The 18,984-nt window shown below is 31.0% G+C and overlaps 1 protein-coding gene across 1 annotated transcript; it reads left to right on the top strand.

Annotated features, from left to right (window-relative positions):
- Positions 1 to 796: 796 nt before the first annotated feature.
- Positions 797 to 16,430, top strand: LOC107370754 (uncharacterized). The gene is made up of 2 exons (XM_015938717.3): positions 797 to 1,448; positions 14,336 to 16,430. Exon 2 carries the CDS (start codon positions 14,427 to 14,429, stop codon positions 15,348 to 15,350), a length of 924 nt encoding a protein of 307 aa, XP_015794203.2. The 5' UTR covers positions 797 to 1,448; positions 14,336 to 14,426; the 3' UTR covers positions 15,351 to 16,430.
- The last annotated feature ends 2,554 nt before the right edge of the window (positions 16,431 to 18,984 follow it).

The raw sequence follows: 18,984 nt of genomic DNA on the forward strand, positions 1-18,984 counted from the left end.
AGTCATTAAGTGTATTTCAAGATTTAATTAGAAGAAATGTTGCAACTTCTTTTCGAATTTCAGGAAATTTTCTTCAATTAAATGTATATCATTGTTAATCCTTTGAAATCAAGTTATCGACTGTAATATTTTCTCTAAAAGCAATAAGTTAAATGTTGGCTTAAAGTTTATCATTATTGTTTGTTCCTTGGTTGGCTAATAATATCGTAAGTACTTTGCCTGAGTATCTTTTAGATAATTTTTGTCTATCGATTTGTAGTTACCTTATAAGATCTTGAGCTGGACTCAATTCAAGATGAAGATTCAATCCAATGGATAAGGAAATCAGAAATGCATGGAATCAAATGATGAAATAATAAAAATTATAAATGATTCAATGTTCATCAGAGTATCTTTGGAAGTTTTGATTTGAGTATGAAAATCTAATTGATCGGTCCACAAATGGTTGGCAAAACTCGACTTAACCCAAAGACAATCAAAATGAAAGCAAAAAGTTGAACTCATTTACCTAAAAAGGAAAGTAAATCAACTTTGACTACAATTTAGTTAACTTTAATGATTATCTGTGTAATTGTTTGCAATTTTTTCTTCATTCGCCTGTAGCTTTAACCAGTGAAAAGTGAAAATATCGATAGAAAAATTCTGATGAAGAGAATGTTGCGAAAATTGCGCAAAATCGGTATCTTTTTTACCATGCAATATGAGAAAGAAACTCTGACAGGAAAGAGAATTGAACTTGCTATTCTCACTTGGTGAATGGTGAGAGAGAGACACACAAGCAAAAAGACAGAGAAGATGAGAAAAGAGTGAGAAATGATGTGAAAGAAGATATCTATTGCTCTCGCGTATATCATTTCTCAGTTTTGTCCAAATAATTTTAAGGTAAACGTTATCAATTGCCATTTTTACTCGACTAACCTTAACATTAAAACAATGTTCAACTAATTTCTCCTTTTATAGCAAAGTTATTATAACAATTGAAAGTCATCAGTGATAAGTTAATCTTCATCAGTTTCATCCCTTTCATCCTCTTCATCATCATCATCATCATCACCACCAATAATTTTAGCAACTTTTATCATTTCCCTTTTGTTTCTAGTTCAGTGAAAAAGAAGCAGAAAAAAGGATAAAAATTGTTCCTATTCTTAGTTAAACCTTATTTCAAATTGGAATTAACAATTGTGATAAATTTCAATTTTGTGATTTTCCATTTTTTTGTTGTTTAAATTGTTTGTGATATTCAACAATAAAATTGTGCTTCACTAATTGTTACCAGCAAGAAGAATAAAAATTTAGTGAAAACTCAAGTGTGCATTAAATTGAATAAAAAGTGAAGTGCAAACAAAACAAGTGAACAATCAGTTTTTTGGTAAATTGATTGGTGCTTCATGAAAACAAACTGAGAACAAGAATGAACAATTTGGATTATCATTTACAATCAGCTAAATGTAAGTAACGTTGCAACAAGTTAAAGACTGATACGATTCCAAATTTGATTTACATTTGGCAAACATTTATCATGAAAGTCACCAAATCGTATAGGCTGTATGTACAAATGCCTATAACCTTTAAGAAACAAAACTTGTATTTACTCTTCATTATCATGATCGTATGTTCATCTTTACTCTTTGCGATTCTTCTGATAACTGCTCAACGGCTCATTGAACCTTGATTGAAACGGAAACTCCAATTAAACCATTCATCCGCAAGTCTCATTATTGACACCATGTGACCGCTCAAATCAATCTGTTTTAATCAAGTAAAGTCTCGAGTTGAGAGGGAAAAGCAAAAATTTCCTTGAACAAAAGAAAAGTAAAAGTTGAAAATTTTTTCTTTTCTGGGTTCCAATGATTGTTTTGCAAGGTTCAATTTAGTTTTGCCATTTGATGAAAAAGAAAAGGCAAAATTAACCTTCAACTGAACCATTGGCCATTCATTAAGATAGCCTCTTTTACCCTGTTATTATCCTTTTCCCCTGGTTGTGTCAATATTTTTCAACTTGAAAAAACAAAAGGAAACGCGAAATGAAGCGCAAACTAAAAGTTGATCTCAAGAGGTTTACATACAGCTTTATATGCTTGTCAAAGTTATTTTACTTTTCTCATCCTTCTTCACCATTCGAGGCTAACCTTTTTATACTTTTGCACACCTTGAAAGTTTAATATCATATTCCAAGCGAATCATGATGATTACATTATTTGTTTACTTTGGTCTCATCATTATTGGACTTGCCTTGGAATCGATATTAATAAAGTGGAGAAAAAGAAAAAGCAAAGAAGATAAACTCGTAAAATTCAAGTGTCGATATTAAATACTTTTTAATCATTTTCTTCACGTTCGTCTCTCGATTCAGTTGCAACCTTTGTTTTCCAATGAATGGAACAGAAAAGGTGAAAATGAAAAAAAGTAAACTTTTCAATCAAAAAGTTGATCAAATGAACTGAAAACGTGAAAAAATTCAATGAAACTTTAGACACTTTCCATTGATATCTGATGTTTCCCTCAACACTGTCAACCTGACAAACCCACTAATTAACCTCATTTTATTCAACTTCTCACTCTTATTGGTATTATCATGTTAATTATTGTAAAGGTTTCGAATGAGCGAAAAGAGAAAAAGATAAGCGAAAAAAAGAGACAAAATTCTCAGTCAATATTGATATTAATATCATTATTATTACCTATTATTATCCATGGAATAATTAAGTTAGACGAAGAAAGAAACAGCTCAAAACAAATATTCCCATCGTTGGCTGGGAGTGAGACAATAATATAATAACTTTGATGATAAAAAATAATGACACTTGAAATAACATGATAATATCAACAACAATATTGTTTGAGTTTTTACCTTTTTCCTTCTGTTCTTCTTCTGGATAAAGTTTACCTTCATTAATGGCGATGATTATGAGTTATAAAAAAAAGCAGCAGCCAAAGAGATATATTGAGTCAATAAAAGTGTCTGTTCATGATGAGTTTCAGGGAAAATAGCAAACTCAGACAATGGAAACGTGTATTAAATTGAAAAGTAAAGTGATGATAATGATGAGACTCGTAATCATTTGATTCCAAATCAAGTTACATGAGTTTTCAATTTTTCAGAGTTTCGACTCAATTAGCTTCCATTAACACTTTAAATATTTAACTTTTCCTTTCAAATTAAATTTTTATTCAAATCGATTTCAGACATTTTTCTGTCTCATTTTATTGTTTCTGCTTTTGGGTTGAAATCTGGTGAAATCAAAGTTAATCAATTTGATACAATTGGATTTAGAGGATTTAAATGATGTTTATCATTAAATTAACTTGGTTTCCAGTTTTGTTGTTGGTCCAATCAATCAATATATTAAGTTGAAATTGATTAACAAGTTTCACTGTTGTTCATTTGGTATTCACATTAATCTGCTTTTATCTTTGCGTTCAACTTTGTTTCTTTTGCCTTTTAGTTGTTTCTTATTCTGGGATTGGGATGATGCTTGTTATCCATTCAATTGGCATGATAAATTTAGGTTGCTCATGGAAATGTCTGATTTCGTTAAGATGAACAAGAGAGAGAAAGAGAAAGAAGGAAAAAGTGAAATAGTAACCGATATTGGACTTGATAATGAAACAGGGAATGAAGATTATTGGATAAGGATAAGATTTTTTCTTCTTCTTCTTCTTTTTTCTTTACTGGATAACTGATATTACTCGTGTATTGAGATGTTCAGATAAACATGAGAACAAAAAATGAAGACAAAGTTGAATCTAAATAAAAGGCTGAACAAAGATTCTAATTCCTAGATTTTTTCTCAGATTTCCATCATTATCATTCAGTCTAGAACTGTACTCTCCATCAATACTACATGTGATACTGTACTTGATTACCAGTTACAATTATATTTACAAACAAGAACAATGTCTTTATATGAATAAGTAAACTTTACAAGATAAATCTATTTCCATTAATAATAATAATACGAAAATATCTTTAATACAAATAAACTGAATAATAAACGAATTTTCAGGTTCAAGTTATCATTTCATGTTGAAGTTTGCTCAAAAATTTTCAAAGAAAACATTTCTAGTCTGAATTTGTTGGAAGACAGCAAGAACTTCAGTTAAAGTTAAAGTCTTAAGTCTTTAGTACAGTTTTGAATCAATGTGTTGTCAACCCATTTATAATAACATTTTTTGCGTTTGTTTTAACCGTTTCCAGACAGTCAATTACATTTGATTTTTAGTCTTAACCTTCGATCTATTTGGTTCATAAGAGTTATGTCTTGAATTGTGCAGACCCCCTCCTGGTCCTTTCCATATTTGCTTTCTTTACTGTAAAGGTAATGGTCAAGGACAGGTAAAACTTTGTAAATGTAAATTTTATGAGTGGACAGACCTTTTAACCACCTCAGTGGTTTTATTTTTATATTTTGAAGCAACTGCAACCTGTGAGATTTTCAACTCAAACTTTGTTTTAACCTAACCTCTTGTATTAATGCTTTTGCTTCCTCAACTTTTTTTGATTATTTCGATAAATTGTTTGTCCAACCTTAAATTGAACTCTAATCGTGTTTCGGTGAATAAAAAGATGAAAAGCGATTTCATGATTTTACTGAGGCCAGATAGAAGAAAGTAACAATGCTAGAAACCTTTCCCTTTTCATTTTTTCTCATGTCTAAAAAGGCATTTATTTATTCTGAAAAAAATCCTAATTCTTTCGTATTAAAAATTCAAAATTTCCTCGAGCATTCCGTATGAATGTTCGTTCTGACCTAGACCCAGAGTTTGTCCTAGAATCTGATAAAGCTTGTCTTAGACTCGGCAAGAGTTTGTTCAAGACTTTATCACACTATTTTGTATAACTTGCTCAGGTCAATTTGTTGCTTTACTTACCCATTGATCAAATTTAATTGCTTCAATTGAGTTTATAATTTTTTTATAAAAGTTAGACATTTGAAGGTCTCTACATTTTAGAAACAGAATGAATGAAGTCTGCGATTAATAACCAAGACTTTCCTACTTTCACTTGAAGATCAATCTATTCACCGAAGAGTCTTACAGATTAGAACTTTTTTCATTGGAAAGAGTAAGAATCGTATCAATTTCCAAATTAAGATAACGTTTCAAGTTTCACCTGAGGAATCAAGGTTTCAACTTGTCAGCCTGGATTTTCCTCAAACGTTCAATTTAAATGTGATTTAAAAGGAAATGTTTATTAAGATCAACTTTAGTCAGTTATCAATATGAAATATTCAGTTCTTTTGCTCATTTTTCATTGGAAATCATTTTAATAGCTTTAAAACTCGCAACATTATTGTTATCACTTTTTGTTCATGTAACTTGGGATTATGACAAAAACTGTACCCTGACGATGTATGATGTAAAGTGGATGAATAGACTGATGATGAAAGTGAAGGAAAAGATTGGAAAATCAAACAAACCAGAACAAAATGAGATGAAATAAGAAATGGAAACTTTCATGATAAAGATGAGAATAAATTTCTTTTGGCTTTATTTCCCTCTTTCACCCAAAGTTCCAAGTTGCAAGGCTGAAAAGTAAAAGAAGAAGAAGAAAAAAAAAAAAATAAATAAACTGAAAATCATCTCGAAATCTTGTAAAGGTTGACTCGGATCAAGGCGAAAGGAAAAAGAAGAAAAAAGGTAAAAAATTTCTTCTTTAAACTGAAAAGCTAAAAGCATATCAATTTCATTTTATCCTGTTCTTCATCTTGAATCAGATTTATAATAATAACATGATAATATTGAGAAGAAAAGACAAAAAAAGTAGAAAAGCTAAAATCTCCCAACATTTTGACAATAAGAAAAGTAAATTCCTCAGGATAAATCATAAAGTAATCAGAATTTACTTGTTCATGGAGAAAAAAAAGAGAAACTAAAAAATCGAAACACTAAATCATTATACATGAGTTGATTAATTTAATTTGCTTCTACATTTGATTCAATAATTAGGTTTCTCTTTGGAAAGATGTTGCTTCAAGTGAACAAAATTCATTGAAAATGTTGAGTTAAATAATCATTTTACCTCTTAAAACTTAAGTTTCCCTGAATTATCGTCATCATTATTTTTCAAGTGTTGATTATGATTCACTTGATTTTCAACATTTTTCAGCATTTTTCCCTTTTCTTCTTGAGGTTTAACCCAATTTACATTATAATGTGAAGTAAATTGGTAAATAAAAAGCGATACATTTCTCCTTGTTCATCATTTTCTTTCAATATTATTCAGTTCAGTTTGCATTCTCTCTCATTACAGTAAGAATTTTACATTTTTACCTGGTTACTTCCGATTCAAAGGATTTAGATTCATCACAATTTTCTTCTTCTGTTTTTCAGAAGAGAAGCAAGAAAAGCAAAGAGGAAGTCAAATGAATGTAAAAATAAGTTTACATCTAAACATTTGGATATTATTCAACAAAAGAGTATCAAAACTGATGATGTAAACAGAACATGATGATCATGATGATGACAAAAGGAAAAAGGAAATGAAAGAGTGAAATGAAAATGAGAGAAATTTGATTCTTTAATTTATCTTTATTTTCCATTTCATGGAGAAGTTCAATTGAAAGTACAAAATGTAAACAAGAAACGTTCATCAGCTTAATTTCATCTACAAAATGATAATTTATTTACAATCAGCTTTCAAACCAGAAGGAAATTCATCAAATCATTCAATTGTTCCGTTTTCATCACAATTTCATTTCGTTTGGTTTTAAAATAAAACTCGAAAAGTTCAATGAAAAGGCTTTAAAAGTTGATTTAATGGTCAATCCTTTTTTCGGGTTAAATTTGTTTGACTTTGCTAATTGCTTGATTTAGATTAATTGTGACAATTGAAGCTGCAACAATTGTCTTCAATAATTTAGTCAAACTCTTGGAACGTTAAATTTATCACAAATATTTTAATCACCAACTTTCATCTTTTAGTGTTGATTAACCGACTTTTGCAGTCCAACTTCAATTAATTATTCAAATTGTTCAACTTGAATTAATTATTCTGTTGTTATTCGCTTTTCCTTTTCTGCCATTTCTGTGTCACTTCATGATGATAATCAAATGATGACTTGATAATAAAATGCTGAGTAAACTATTCTTTTCAATTCTCCTGTTTTTACTTACTTCGTTTTTTCTGCTTCTTCTTTCCCTAATAACAATACTTTATAATACTTGCAAGTAAAATTTCATTGTTCAACAGCTAAACAAGTTGATCCTCATTGCTCTTCATCCTTGGCCATGATGATAATGATGAGGGAAGAGAGGAAGAGAGGAGAAGATTTTCATCTCTGTCTATAATTTTATTCATTGAATCATTTATTGCACAAGCTTGATTCTCTTCCTTTTTGTTAACAATGCAATTAAGGTTAACCATATTAATTGGCTTCCAATGAAAAAAGATGCTCAACTAATCTCTTTCCTTATTCTGATTGGGTCAAGAATAGAATCTTTGTCATCTTCCTATTATCTGTTGAATAAATATGATAAACAACAATTTACCTTTTCTCATCGGTCATTTACAGGGAGGCAAAAACTCCAAGCTTATCTCAACCTAATTTCCTGATCTTGTTTGATTTCAACCGTTTTCCCAACATTATAATCATTCTCATATCTTAATCTTTCATTTTCATCATTAATTTGTCAGTTTCATCATGAATGGTTTGGTTTGTGCTGCAAAAATATTGATTATACAAATCAAGAACAAGTTATTTGAGAGATGCTCATTTGCAATCCTTTTGTTTCAGAAGCTCATGCAAATAGGCAGAGGACTTGAAATTTGAGTTAGTGCAAGCGAACTTGAAACTTTCTGTGATTTCGTGAAAAATTATTTGTGATATCGAATTTTCATGTTGAAAAATAAATCAGTCCAATTAGAAATGATGGGCATCGTGCCACTGCATGTATAAAAAGTACCAATCATATGAGCGTCTTTAGATTTATCGAGTCTGCGACAAGAATAGATTTCTTTTTCGCTGAAATTTGCACAAAGATTCGGTTATGAGCGAAATTTTCAAAATTTCTGTTGACTTAGAACTCAAGTTGACCCAAGCAGAAGCACCATGATCATGAGTGAAGAAGAAAAGGCTCAAATTTTTATGCACGATACACGATATGCGTCAATACGAAGAAGAACCGATCTAATCTTAAAATTGTCTTTCATATCAACTTTGATATTCAATTTAAAGTGAAATACTTCTGAACTTTAAATGATATCAATAGTGTTTATAACCTTAATGTGAAGGTAAAGTAATGGAAAGATTGAAAAGTTGCTTTTCTCTGTTAAATCGTTCAAAATGGTTCAATATTGGTCAGATGAATTATTTGGCAAGGTAAATATACAAAAACGTTATCCATCTTATCCTCTTGTGAACCTCAAGAGAATCCTTTTCACCCAATTTCTTTTTTCGTTTTGTTTGGTCTTGAAAAGAAGAAAGAAAGAAAAGTTGATCTGAAGATGAACATGGTGATGATGATGTGATGGAGATGAAAATGAAAAAAGCTACAGATTGAAGTATAAGAAGAAAAAATTGAAGATAAGTTTGGACTTGGAAGGCACTTAACAACATTGAACCGAGTATTATTTTTCTTTTATTATTATTATTATCTAAGGTAACTACAAATCAATAGACAAAAATGATTATCTAAAAGATGCTCAATCAAAGTACTTACGATATTATTAGCCAACCAAGGAAACAAACAATAATGATAAACTTTAATTTACCAACATTCAGAGTTTAACTTATTGCTTTTCTAGAAAATATTACAATCGATAACTTGATTTCAAAAGATTAACAATGATATACATTTAATTGAAGAAAAGTTCCTGAAATTGGAGGCAAAAATCGCAAACATTTCTTTCAATTAAAGTTTGAGATACACTAAATGACTAAAGTGAAGCATACCTTTTCACGATCAACGGTCACTTATCAACATCTTGTTTCCATTCTCTAAACCTGTAACTTGTTTGTTTTATGCAAAAAATCAAATTTAAATCGACGTTAAACAGATCACACAAGTTTCGAAGCGAAAGGAAAATAAAAAGAAAATTTTGAAACCAAGAACATGAAAGTACTTACAAAGTCTTTCATAATCGCGAAACACATTGTCTCTTAAAGAGATACAAAGACATATCAACCGTCAGTTCAGCTCCAAATTGATGCAGTATTGGACACAAAATATTTGAATACCTTGGTAAAGATCCAGGTATTTTCTTTCAATAGCTATTGGTAATCAATATGTTTAAAATTGACCAATAAAGCTTAATTGCCTATGTAATTAGATCTTCGATCTCTTGTAATTCGAAAATCTTGATCAGGGAAGACCAAAAGCTTCTGGTAGATCATAATCCAAAATGCATATTATGTTTACTATCTCCGCATAAAAAACAATGTCATCTGAAATTGTGCAATTATATCAAGCATTCGGGCCTAGGAAAGGAAAGCTCTCATTAGCATGAAGATAGCTAGCTTAGAATGGTTCAAAAAGGTTGCAAATTAATGAAACATTATTAGGTCTATTGTAAAGAAATGCCGTGTTATCTTATTTGATAACACAACAATGATATGTTCAAAAAAATGACTTAACATGAGAAGTTCAGGATAAACATCTATAAGCTTATAAGTTGTTGCTTCGGTTTATGTCTGGCGTCCTTTCTGCTGTTAGAGAGACAATCCAGTCAATTTTGTTCAGTTGTCACAACAGTCAGTTGCGTATTCGCATTTAAAATTTGTAAGGTGAGCACTAGAAAACAGGTTTTTTAATCACGTATATTGATTGATAAAAACCACCAACTGCAAAGTCACTTGACGGGTATTACGACGTGAAGAAAGTCATTGGTCATCAACAATTGTTCGTTAATGGTAAAAAAAGGAATTGTGTCGCGCTGGAGTATGAGCCAACAATTTGTGATATCCTGGACACAAGGAATTTGGATTTAAGCGGTGTTCCTGCGTTCATTCTAAGGAAGTTGTTAAAAGAGTGTAAATTCAGTTCGGATCCCGATGAAGAATATACACGTAAAGCAGGGTGTGTTTTTATTGTTGCGATTGCAATGCAGAATTCACAAGTACGTGGCGAAAACTGAATTGTATTCGACATGAAAAGGATGTATGTCGACTCCCTGGATCTCCACACCATGTTTGTATCGAGGATACACCTGAACATCGTGGCTGTAAAAAGGATGGACCAAATGCATGTGTTGGTGTACAAGAGTGGAGAAATACTCATCCTGACTTAAGGCTGGTAGAACCATGCCACCTCGCAGCCGTGGAGCTACCTTTTTACCATAAGTCATATGATATATTTTGCCATCCAACGGAAAAAATGGCCTGAAATAATGAAATCAATCCTAGAGATTCTAAATTGATTAGATTAGATTCCTGATTAGTTATGAGGAATCAGAGCTATCAATTGATAGTCCAATTCATAGGTTGAAACTCCAACTGTTTAGCACAAACTTTCAATACATGAAATGAATCTATGCACTTGCTACAACAATTTGGCAAATTTCAACTTCCCAAAGCTTTGGAATAATCTTAGTAAATAATCAAATGTGAAGCATTTATGTAATATCATTTTTGCTGATTCGATGAAATATAACATTGGTTTTGTTATTGTCTCTTTTTCTCTCCTTTCAACACTTATAAACAACTGATTATAAGCATATTGATTTTTACTCCTCAAACTCTTCCTTCCCTATCACCCAATCATCTGAATCAGTCAACATTGAGTTTCTTGATTCGCAATTTATATCAAAATGATATTTTTCTTACTTTCTTCTCTTCAATTATTATCTATTATCCATCTGTAAACCAACAATCGATAATTCATATTAACTGATAAGCTTGACTGATCTTAACTGTCAGTTTATCACTTGTTTCATCTTCATTGTTTTTCTTGCTAATAACATGTCATCATCATCGTCATCTTCAACCTCATCAGTTTCGTTATCAACATCACCATTACAATATTCGTTTCTCAATTTCATTCTCATTCAATCTTCTTCTTCTTTCCCTTTGCATTCCATCCAATTGTCAGACAAGACTGATGAATCCTAATTGAAGACGAAAACTGTTCACAAAGGTTGAGCAAAAATTTACCAATCAATTGACCTCAAATCCTGACATTGAAATGACTTATCAATTCTACTAATTACAGAACTCATGATCCTTCATGACTCAATATGGCTCAATATACAAAAACCATTGCACTTTGATCAATCCACTTTCGATCATTTCATTTCGATCTATCCAAAGAGGTTCAATTTTCTGATTCGATCAGATTTTCTTTTCTCCCGATGAACTTCGCATTCACAACTTTGCGTTACTATAACAATGAATGAATAAATGGAATGAAAAATTTTGCTTCAAAATTACGAATTTTCAAAAGTTTATCTTCTAATAGTTGAAATGGAGCCCAAAGGGCAATTATTTGATTTTGATGAATTTTAGAGGAAAAGAAACGCAAAATCGAAAAGTTTATCGAAACTTGATTTTAACCTAATGTTGCTCTTATCATTATTATCATGAAATTGACCAAGAGAATGATTTGTTTTGTCTTGTTCGTTGAAACAAAATAATAGTAAATCAGGCTAGAATTAATGATGTTTACATTGTGTTGACACTTTGATTATCATTTGAAGAATAAGTATAAAAGCAAACGAAATGGGGAAAAATTGAAGAAAAAAAAGCAAAGCAAAAAAAAGATAATCAATCAGAAGATGCAACACATAACATCATTTCACTCTCAAAGGTTTTTTCCTGTTTCTGTGTCTTGTCCATGAGTTCATCAAAAACAAAAACGTATGAAATTCAGGTTTGAAACAAAACAAGATAAAATATTAACTACATGTAATAGAGGCTAGGAATAAAACGTGGTTCATGATAAATGAATTGTTCAATGTTTCGAGTGAACACAAAAAACATCGCTCTAGACAATAAAATTAATACATTAAAAGATTGCCTCTAAACATTGACAACTTTTTATGCTAACAAAATGCTTCTATTAATAATAAAATAAACATTCATTTTAATTGAATTCGGATCAAGTGCAATTTAATTCAAGTGAATAATGAAAATTGAGAAAAAAATCCCGATTTTTTCAACTCTTTTAATTAAAAAATTTCAAAAAAAAATCGAGCCTTCGACTGAAGGGAATTTCACCATTAGATTCAAAAACCTCATTAAATATTGCAAACAATTTCGACTTTGAACACAACAATTGAAAAAGTCGATAAAAATGAACCAACCCGAGAACTCCATGAATTTATATTTTCAGCAATATTTTTGTGAAGAGTTTTTCAGTGAAATCTATTTCCAAGACTTACGGATTCAGGAGTCAATGTTAGAAAAATTCGTTGACGAATCGAAATATTGACTTTGAGTTGGAAAAGGCAAAGAAAGTTGAAAGTCTAAATTTTCTTAGCATCGATTGGTTAAATATTCAGATGACATGATTGATGAAAATTTGTCGACATTGAATTAAAGATAAATGCACGTTTCAAAGTGCTTTGCAAAACTTTGAAATTGATCCCATTAGATTGAAGCAATCAATTGAATCGTTAAATTTTGTTGAACAAGTTTGATAGTTTTTTTTCACCAACATTGTTTGGCTTTGGTTTCTTTGGACTTTCATCTGAACAACAAAAGCATCCAAAAAGCAGATTGAATAGACTAAACTGTTTCCATGTCAATAAATAAACAACTGATACTGAATCATTGATGAGAAGGCAAAGTGTAAAAATAAGTATTAGAATAATGTTGATTGTAATAATAATGGAAATTCAATATTTTCACTTGAAAATGATAATTTTCTCTTCTCTCTCCAGATCATGCTTTATGATTCATTTTCATCAATCCATTCATTGATTGATTCATTGAGCCATTTTATGCAACAAACAAAATGATTCAATTCTCTAATGACTGAAGAGAGACGAAAAAAAATATCATGAAATTGGTAAACACAAAAGGCGAGAAAAAAAGTTTCGACTATTTTCCCTTTTCTCATTTTATTACTGAAAAAAATATCAACTCTGAACAATGATGATGAGCAATAAATTGGTGCATTTGTAGTTAACCTTTAAAGTAAAGTTGCATTAAAAGTATGAAAATTTTCAGTCATTTGTCGTTATTCAAATAATCTGAAACATTCCCAGGCCAGCGAGAGAAAAAGGTAAAGAATGAAAAGAGGAAAAATTGTTATTACCCGAGGCTTTACATTGTATCATGATTATTTTGTCTCGCTCACATAATCAAGACTAGAAAAAATTCATTTTTCCTTTCAATCACTCATTCCAAGCATTCATCAATTTTCATCAGTTTTGTTGTTGCCAGTAATTTATTCAGAATCTGTTTTCACTCAATGAAGTTTCTCATTAAGCAGCAAAACTAGAAACCACTTTAAAGTCAAAGTCGAGAAAAGATGAATATCGAATCATTTCCAGTCGAATCTCATTTTGCGATTTACAATTGAATTTCGAATCTTCATGATAATGTTCGAGTATTTTCAGGCCAAAATATTCTAATTGTTATCATTGGCGAAATTGAGTTTTACCATTTTATTGAATTTGATTTTACTTTTGACAAATCAATTGATTTTCAGGCGGTTCGTTGCTTTATTGGTTCGAGTTTTTGGACGATTTTGTGTAAAAGTGTTTGGAAGAATTTTTTGAATCTTTGGAAAACTTCGAACTTCTTCTTCTGTTCTGGTTAATTATTCTCTTGAGGTCAATTGAACCAATGATAATATTTTCTTGTTTTTCTATTGCTTTTCATCTTTTCTCTTTTTTCTTCTCATCTGGTCATCATTCTGATTATCAAGATGAAATAAATAGTTTTCTTTCTTCTTCTAATAATGTTCTTTTACTTGCCTTTTTTTATTCTGTAAAATGATAAGATTACAGAATTTTTGCTCTTCTCGAGTTCATTTAAGAGTATTGATGGTGAACAGAAAGTAAATAATGGATTGAGATTGTGATTTACCTTTAACCATTGTTTTATCATTGCTCATCAGATACAGAATGTTTCAAAAGGTTGAATCTCCAGAGAAATGGTGCATTATTGATAGTCAATTTGAGTGTCTTTTTGTTTCTACACTTTGTGCTGCTTAAATGCTATCCATTGATGGTTAATGTACAAATATCTGCTCAATTGAGCACAATTAATCAAACAGTGATAATAATCAAGGAAAGGAAAGCACAAACAATCACGATCAACTTGGTTAATCTGTTGATTTGTATCAGTTTGCTAACACACAAAATGGAATCGTATCCAATTTATAACCTTGTTAACATCAACTAATGACTAACCTTAATTTTGACTTTTTTATTCCTTTTTTTTGTCGCTAGATTTTTAAAGCCTCAAAATTGACCGGTCACCGAATTCCGGAAGTGCTGTTTATCTCCCCATAGATTGAGATATAAGGAGGAATGGAGAGACATGGATCTGGAAGTAAATACATCCGAAGCTCGGGTCAGTACATCAACAGTTACTTGCAAAGCATCGGATCAGGCAGAGTATATGGCAGTACCAGAGGCAACACTAGAGTCGAGTCAACCCTTGGACTTGGAGTCAACAGGCAACCTATTAACTCTGTCAACCGGTTCAACCTTCCTTTCTCTTTGGCCTTGGCTTCGGTATGTTGATGAAGAAGCAGATGGATCAAGTAGTTATGGTGATCAAGTAGACCCATCATTGGTATCCACTGTTAGTCCGTTAGTATTAACCGAGTCAGCATTGATTCAAGGTGCTCAACCTGGACCCTTAGAGTCTCCACATTTCATTGACAGTAGGGATAAAAGTGGTAAACAGTTTCCATCCAGTGCAATGGAACCAGCTTGTACCCTTACCAAGTCCAATGTGATTGCTATCGAACCGTGTATAAAGCGTCCCTTGGGTCGCCTAAGAAGTGGCTCAAGTGGAGCACCAAGGTTTAGTAATAGTGCAACCGGAGAAAGGGTGAAAGGAGGTCCGGCTGATAGGAGAGCAAGCTGTGTAAATAGGGTCGATTTTCCTCCTTCGTTTTACCTCCACCGTACACGACGATTATCCCGTAAGCAGCTTTCATCTGAACGTGAAGGTTCATCTTCATCTTCAGTTTCTGCAGAACCAATCACCAATCCGGACCTGCCTTATCCTGACTACACTGAACTTTCATTTCGATGTCTAAGTCAATATTCACCAGTTCGTCGAGTCTGTCTGGCCATGATTTCCAATCCATATCCTTTTCATGCAAAAAAATTTTCTTTAAATGTTCTAATTCAGCTTTCTTCTTTTTTACAAAAAAAAATTCATTCATCTTTCATTCCAAATCATCAAATTAACCAACAAATTAACAGCAACAATAGAAGCAAAAAAAGTTAAACAAAACATGAACAAAATGGTAAGAACCTTTGAATTGATTATGATAACATTAAAGCCTCAATTAATACAGATTCTCTCAATCCAGTGATTCTTTTCAGGGTAGAAAAAAATTCTGTTTATCAGATTTTCTCCTTTTCACTCATTCGCCATTGATTTGTTTTAACTGTTTTATTTCAATTGTCACTGTTAATTTATCGTCTAATTGACAATTACAATTGAATGTTGAGTTAAAATTTAACTTGATTGACCTAAAGCAGCCTTTTTTACCAAAAAATAATCCTTTTCCAAACCATTAATCTTTCTCTTCCTCTTCAAAGCCTTTCATGGAATACAGAAGATGAGGAAGAAGAGAAAGAAGAAAATTCCTTGAACCAAAGACAATTAGAATTACCTCAATTTCCTTTCAATACCACACTTCAATTGACAATATCAATGGTTACCTTGTGTCTGATCAAGATGCAAGTCAAACACTTCTCATTTCATTTGTTAACTTGATTTAGTGAAACTCAACAATTGTAAAGGTGAGACGAAAAAAGGAACGAAATTAAACCTCTAATCGACGATGAAAATTATTAAACACTTACAGTGTTTTCACCTCACTCGATTGAACCTGATCCATCTATAATCATCATCAAGATTACCATTAATAATAACAAGACTTGTACAATATTAATGTGGATAAGAGTGAGCAAGATTAATGAATAGAAAAGGGTAAATTTATTCAGTTCAGTAGCAAAGGTGTTGTTCAAAGGCGATAACATTTATCACCTGAGTAGAGCAAAATAATTATCCCAATCATGTGAATATTCAGTTTGCCTTTTCGAGTGTTTCTCTGGTTTACTCTGTTTAACCAAGTTATTAATAGCCAAAAGTATTATCATTGAAAGATTTGATGAAACGATTAATCAGTTTAAATGGAAACCAAAATGGTAACCAGGATAAACCTGTAATCTCATTGAGAACAAGCTAATCATGTTCACCGAATGGAAGCAGTTTCAAGTTTTTCATTTTCCCAATCTTCCTTTCCCTTTCCACACTTAATTAAACTTGATAATCGCAATGAGAGGTCAAGACTCGGGTCAACATTTTGAATAAAATTTCCATTTTTCGATTTCTTCTCTTGAATTTTTCCAACTTTTTTTGCGTTTTTTGAGGTTTTCAGGGAACAAATTGTTCAGCTTGAATTTGAATGAAAATGTGTCTGTAAGTTATTATGGATTTGAAAGTTTGATGAAAGCAGATGAAACAAATTGATTAGATTATCATGAGAATTTTATTATTATTTCAATTTCTCATTCTATTTGCTATGTTTCTGCTTGGAAATGCTAAGCGAAGAGAAATGTTTGACATTTCCAGTTAAATGGTTCAATTGTGAAAGTTGAAGTTTGTGGCTTTGTTTGAGTTGAATTTATTGAGAGAATCAAAATGTTGCAGAAAAAAAACTTTTTGTTTTCTAGCCTTTCTCAATTTTGAAAAAACGTTGAAAAAAACCTAAACGTAACTGAGTGAATTATTTCAATTTTACATGATTAGCTTTTGAATTTCATCACTTAAGCATGCAACTTATGATGATATATCCTGTTAAAAGTATTTGTAAATATTGATCAGAAAGTAAAACTGAAAAACAAATAATCGGTTGACCCTTACTTTTGAATGGATGAAAAAAACTGTTTTTTTAATGCATTAAACTGGCAAAGTAAACTCTTGTCGGTCAACAAATCTTGAATATTCACTTGAAGGCAAATCCATGAACGACTGAAAATCAGAAGAAAAAGGACAAAAATCTCTTGGCCATAAAAGCCTCACTGAATAATCATGTTTTTTCAAGCAACAAGAAAGCAAATTCGAGTTCTATTCAAAGTCTTGAGAACAATTTCTCAGCTGAAAACCATAATTTCCATGTTTTATTCAACACGAAATTGCATGAATTAGAACAGAAAATTTAAATTTTCAAAGAAAATTAAAAAAAATATTGAAGTCCAAACTTTTCTTCGGCTTAAACATTATATTTTTTCCGTAAAAGTTGAGAATTTGAAGAATAGAAAAAATATTACAAAATTATATCGATTTGAAAACGCTGCATTTCAGATTATTTTACCATTAGAATCTTTGATCAGTTTGAAAAAGTGAAAATTATTCGAAGTTCGATTATTTTCATTTCTTTTTGTCAAACTGTTGAGTAAAATTTAAAAACTGAATGGTTCATTTCAATTTCATTGAGTTTTATTACCTTTAGGCTTGTTATTGAAAGAGTTCACTGATTTGGACTATCTGTGTGTTCAGCTTGATCTAACCTGTAGCATGTGATTCATTGAAAGGCTGCCTTAGGTAAAACTAAACAGTAAACAAGATAAAAGTTGAAATTTAAAGTTGAACAAAATTTGGAGTTACTTAAGTACTTCAATTACTGGTTTGATGAATAACAAGCAACTTTAATCACTTTGGTTAACAAATTTGTTGAAAAGGTTCATCTACTTTGACCCAATAAAGATCATTTTGTCTACTCAGTCCCCTCATCTTTCAACTAATGTTGATTCATCTTGAACCAAAACTCATTTCACTCCAACCTCACCTTTTTTTTAATATTTCCTTCTTGTTCAACTTCCCTCCCAGTAGCCATGCCCTCCCAGTTCAACACAGTCTTGATATAATATCGATATAAGTACCTTTTTACATTAGTAGCAGATGATAATTATGATGATCATCATCAAAAGAATATCTATTTATGCTAAACATGAATTCAATTTTTGTTCCTTTTTCTCTCTATTCTTTACTCTTTCATTTTGTACAAAGTCTATTAATGATCAACTTATAACATTATTTTGTTTCTTATTTTTTAGATCATTCAGCTTTGAGTCAAGTTCCAAGAAAATTCAGAGATTAATTTCAAATGAAATATTTTCGCTATTAATCAAGAGATGGGTAAAAATGAATTAAATGATGGTTTGAAAACAATGACAAGTTTGACAATCTTCAATTCTGGGAATTGATAAGTTTCGTCTGAAGAGAACAATTTTTCTCTGAAAATTGCATTTCTTGGTAAAAATGATTTTCTATTCAACTGTGATTCAGTAAAAATGCTCAACATTAGTCATTTGGCAGTTCACTTGAACAATTATTTCCAACGGAATGAAAAAATCTCTCAAAATTGTGAATAAACTTTTATTGAATTGTAAATGATTTTTCAACTTGAATTTTCTATTCACTTGTCGATTCAAACATTCAAAGTTCAAGCTACAAGTTAAATATTTACTGGAAAGATTTGAACTGCATAACAATGGCATTGAAAGACGAGGTCAACTTCAATAATAGAAAGATCATTTTCTCATCAGAATTTTTCGTTTTTTTCTCATATTATCATTCAAAACTCGCAATGTTATTGATCCGATTGGGAAGCTAGATTGAAAGCAAACACAAAATAACCATTTTTATCTATTTTTATTCTTTGTTTCACAATCAGCGAATTGAAGAGCAGATAACTTGGAATAGCAATAATGTTCACTGAACAACAGCCTGAAGACAATTAATGAAAAATATTCTTGCAATGAAAATGATTATTTCAGCCATTCTCTTCATTTAATAATCTTGCCCTAATCTAAATGTTAATATCAATATTGCCTGGAAGAACAGTTTC

This window comes from Tetranychus urticae, chromosome 2, assembly GCF_039701765.1.
Source record: "Tetranychus urticae isolate SD_2017Ah chromosome 2, NJAU_TeUrti_SD_1.0, whole genome shotgun sequence".
NCBI classification, from domain to species: Eukaryota; Metazoa; Arthropoda; class Arachnida; order Trombidiformes; family Tetranychidae; genus Tetranychus; species Tetranychus urticae.

What these genes read in the sequence shown, in the direction of transcription:
- LOC107370754 (XM_015938717.3), top strand. Translation starts at nt 14,427, where the DNA reads ATGGATCTGGAAGTAAATACATCCGAAGCTCGGGTCAGTACATCAACA.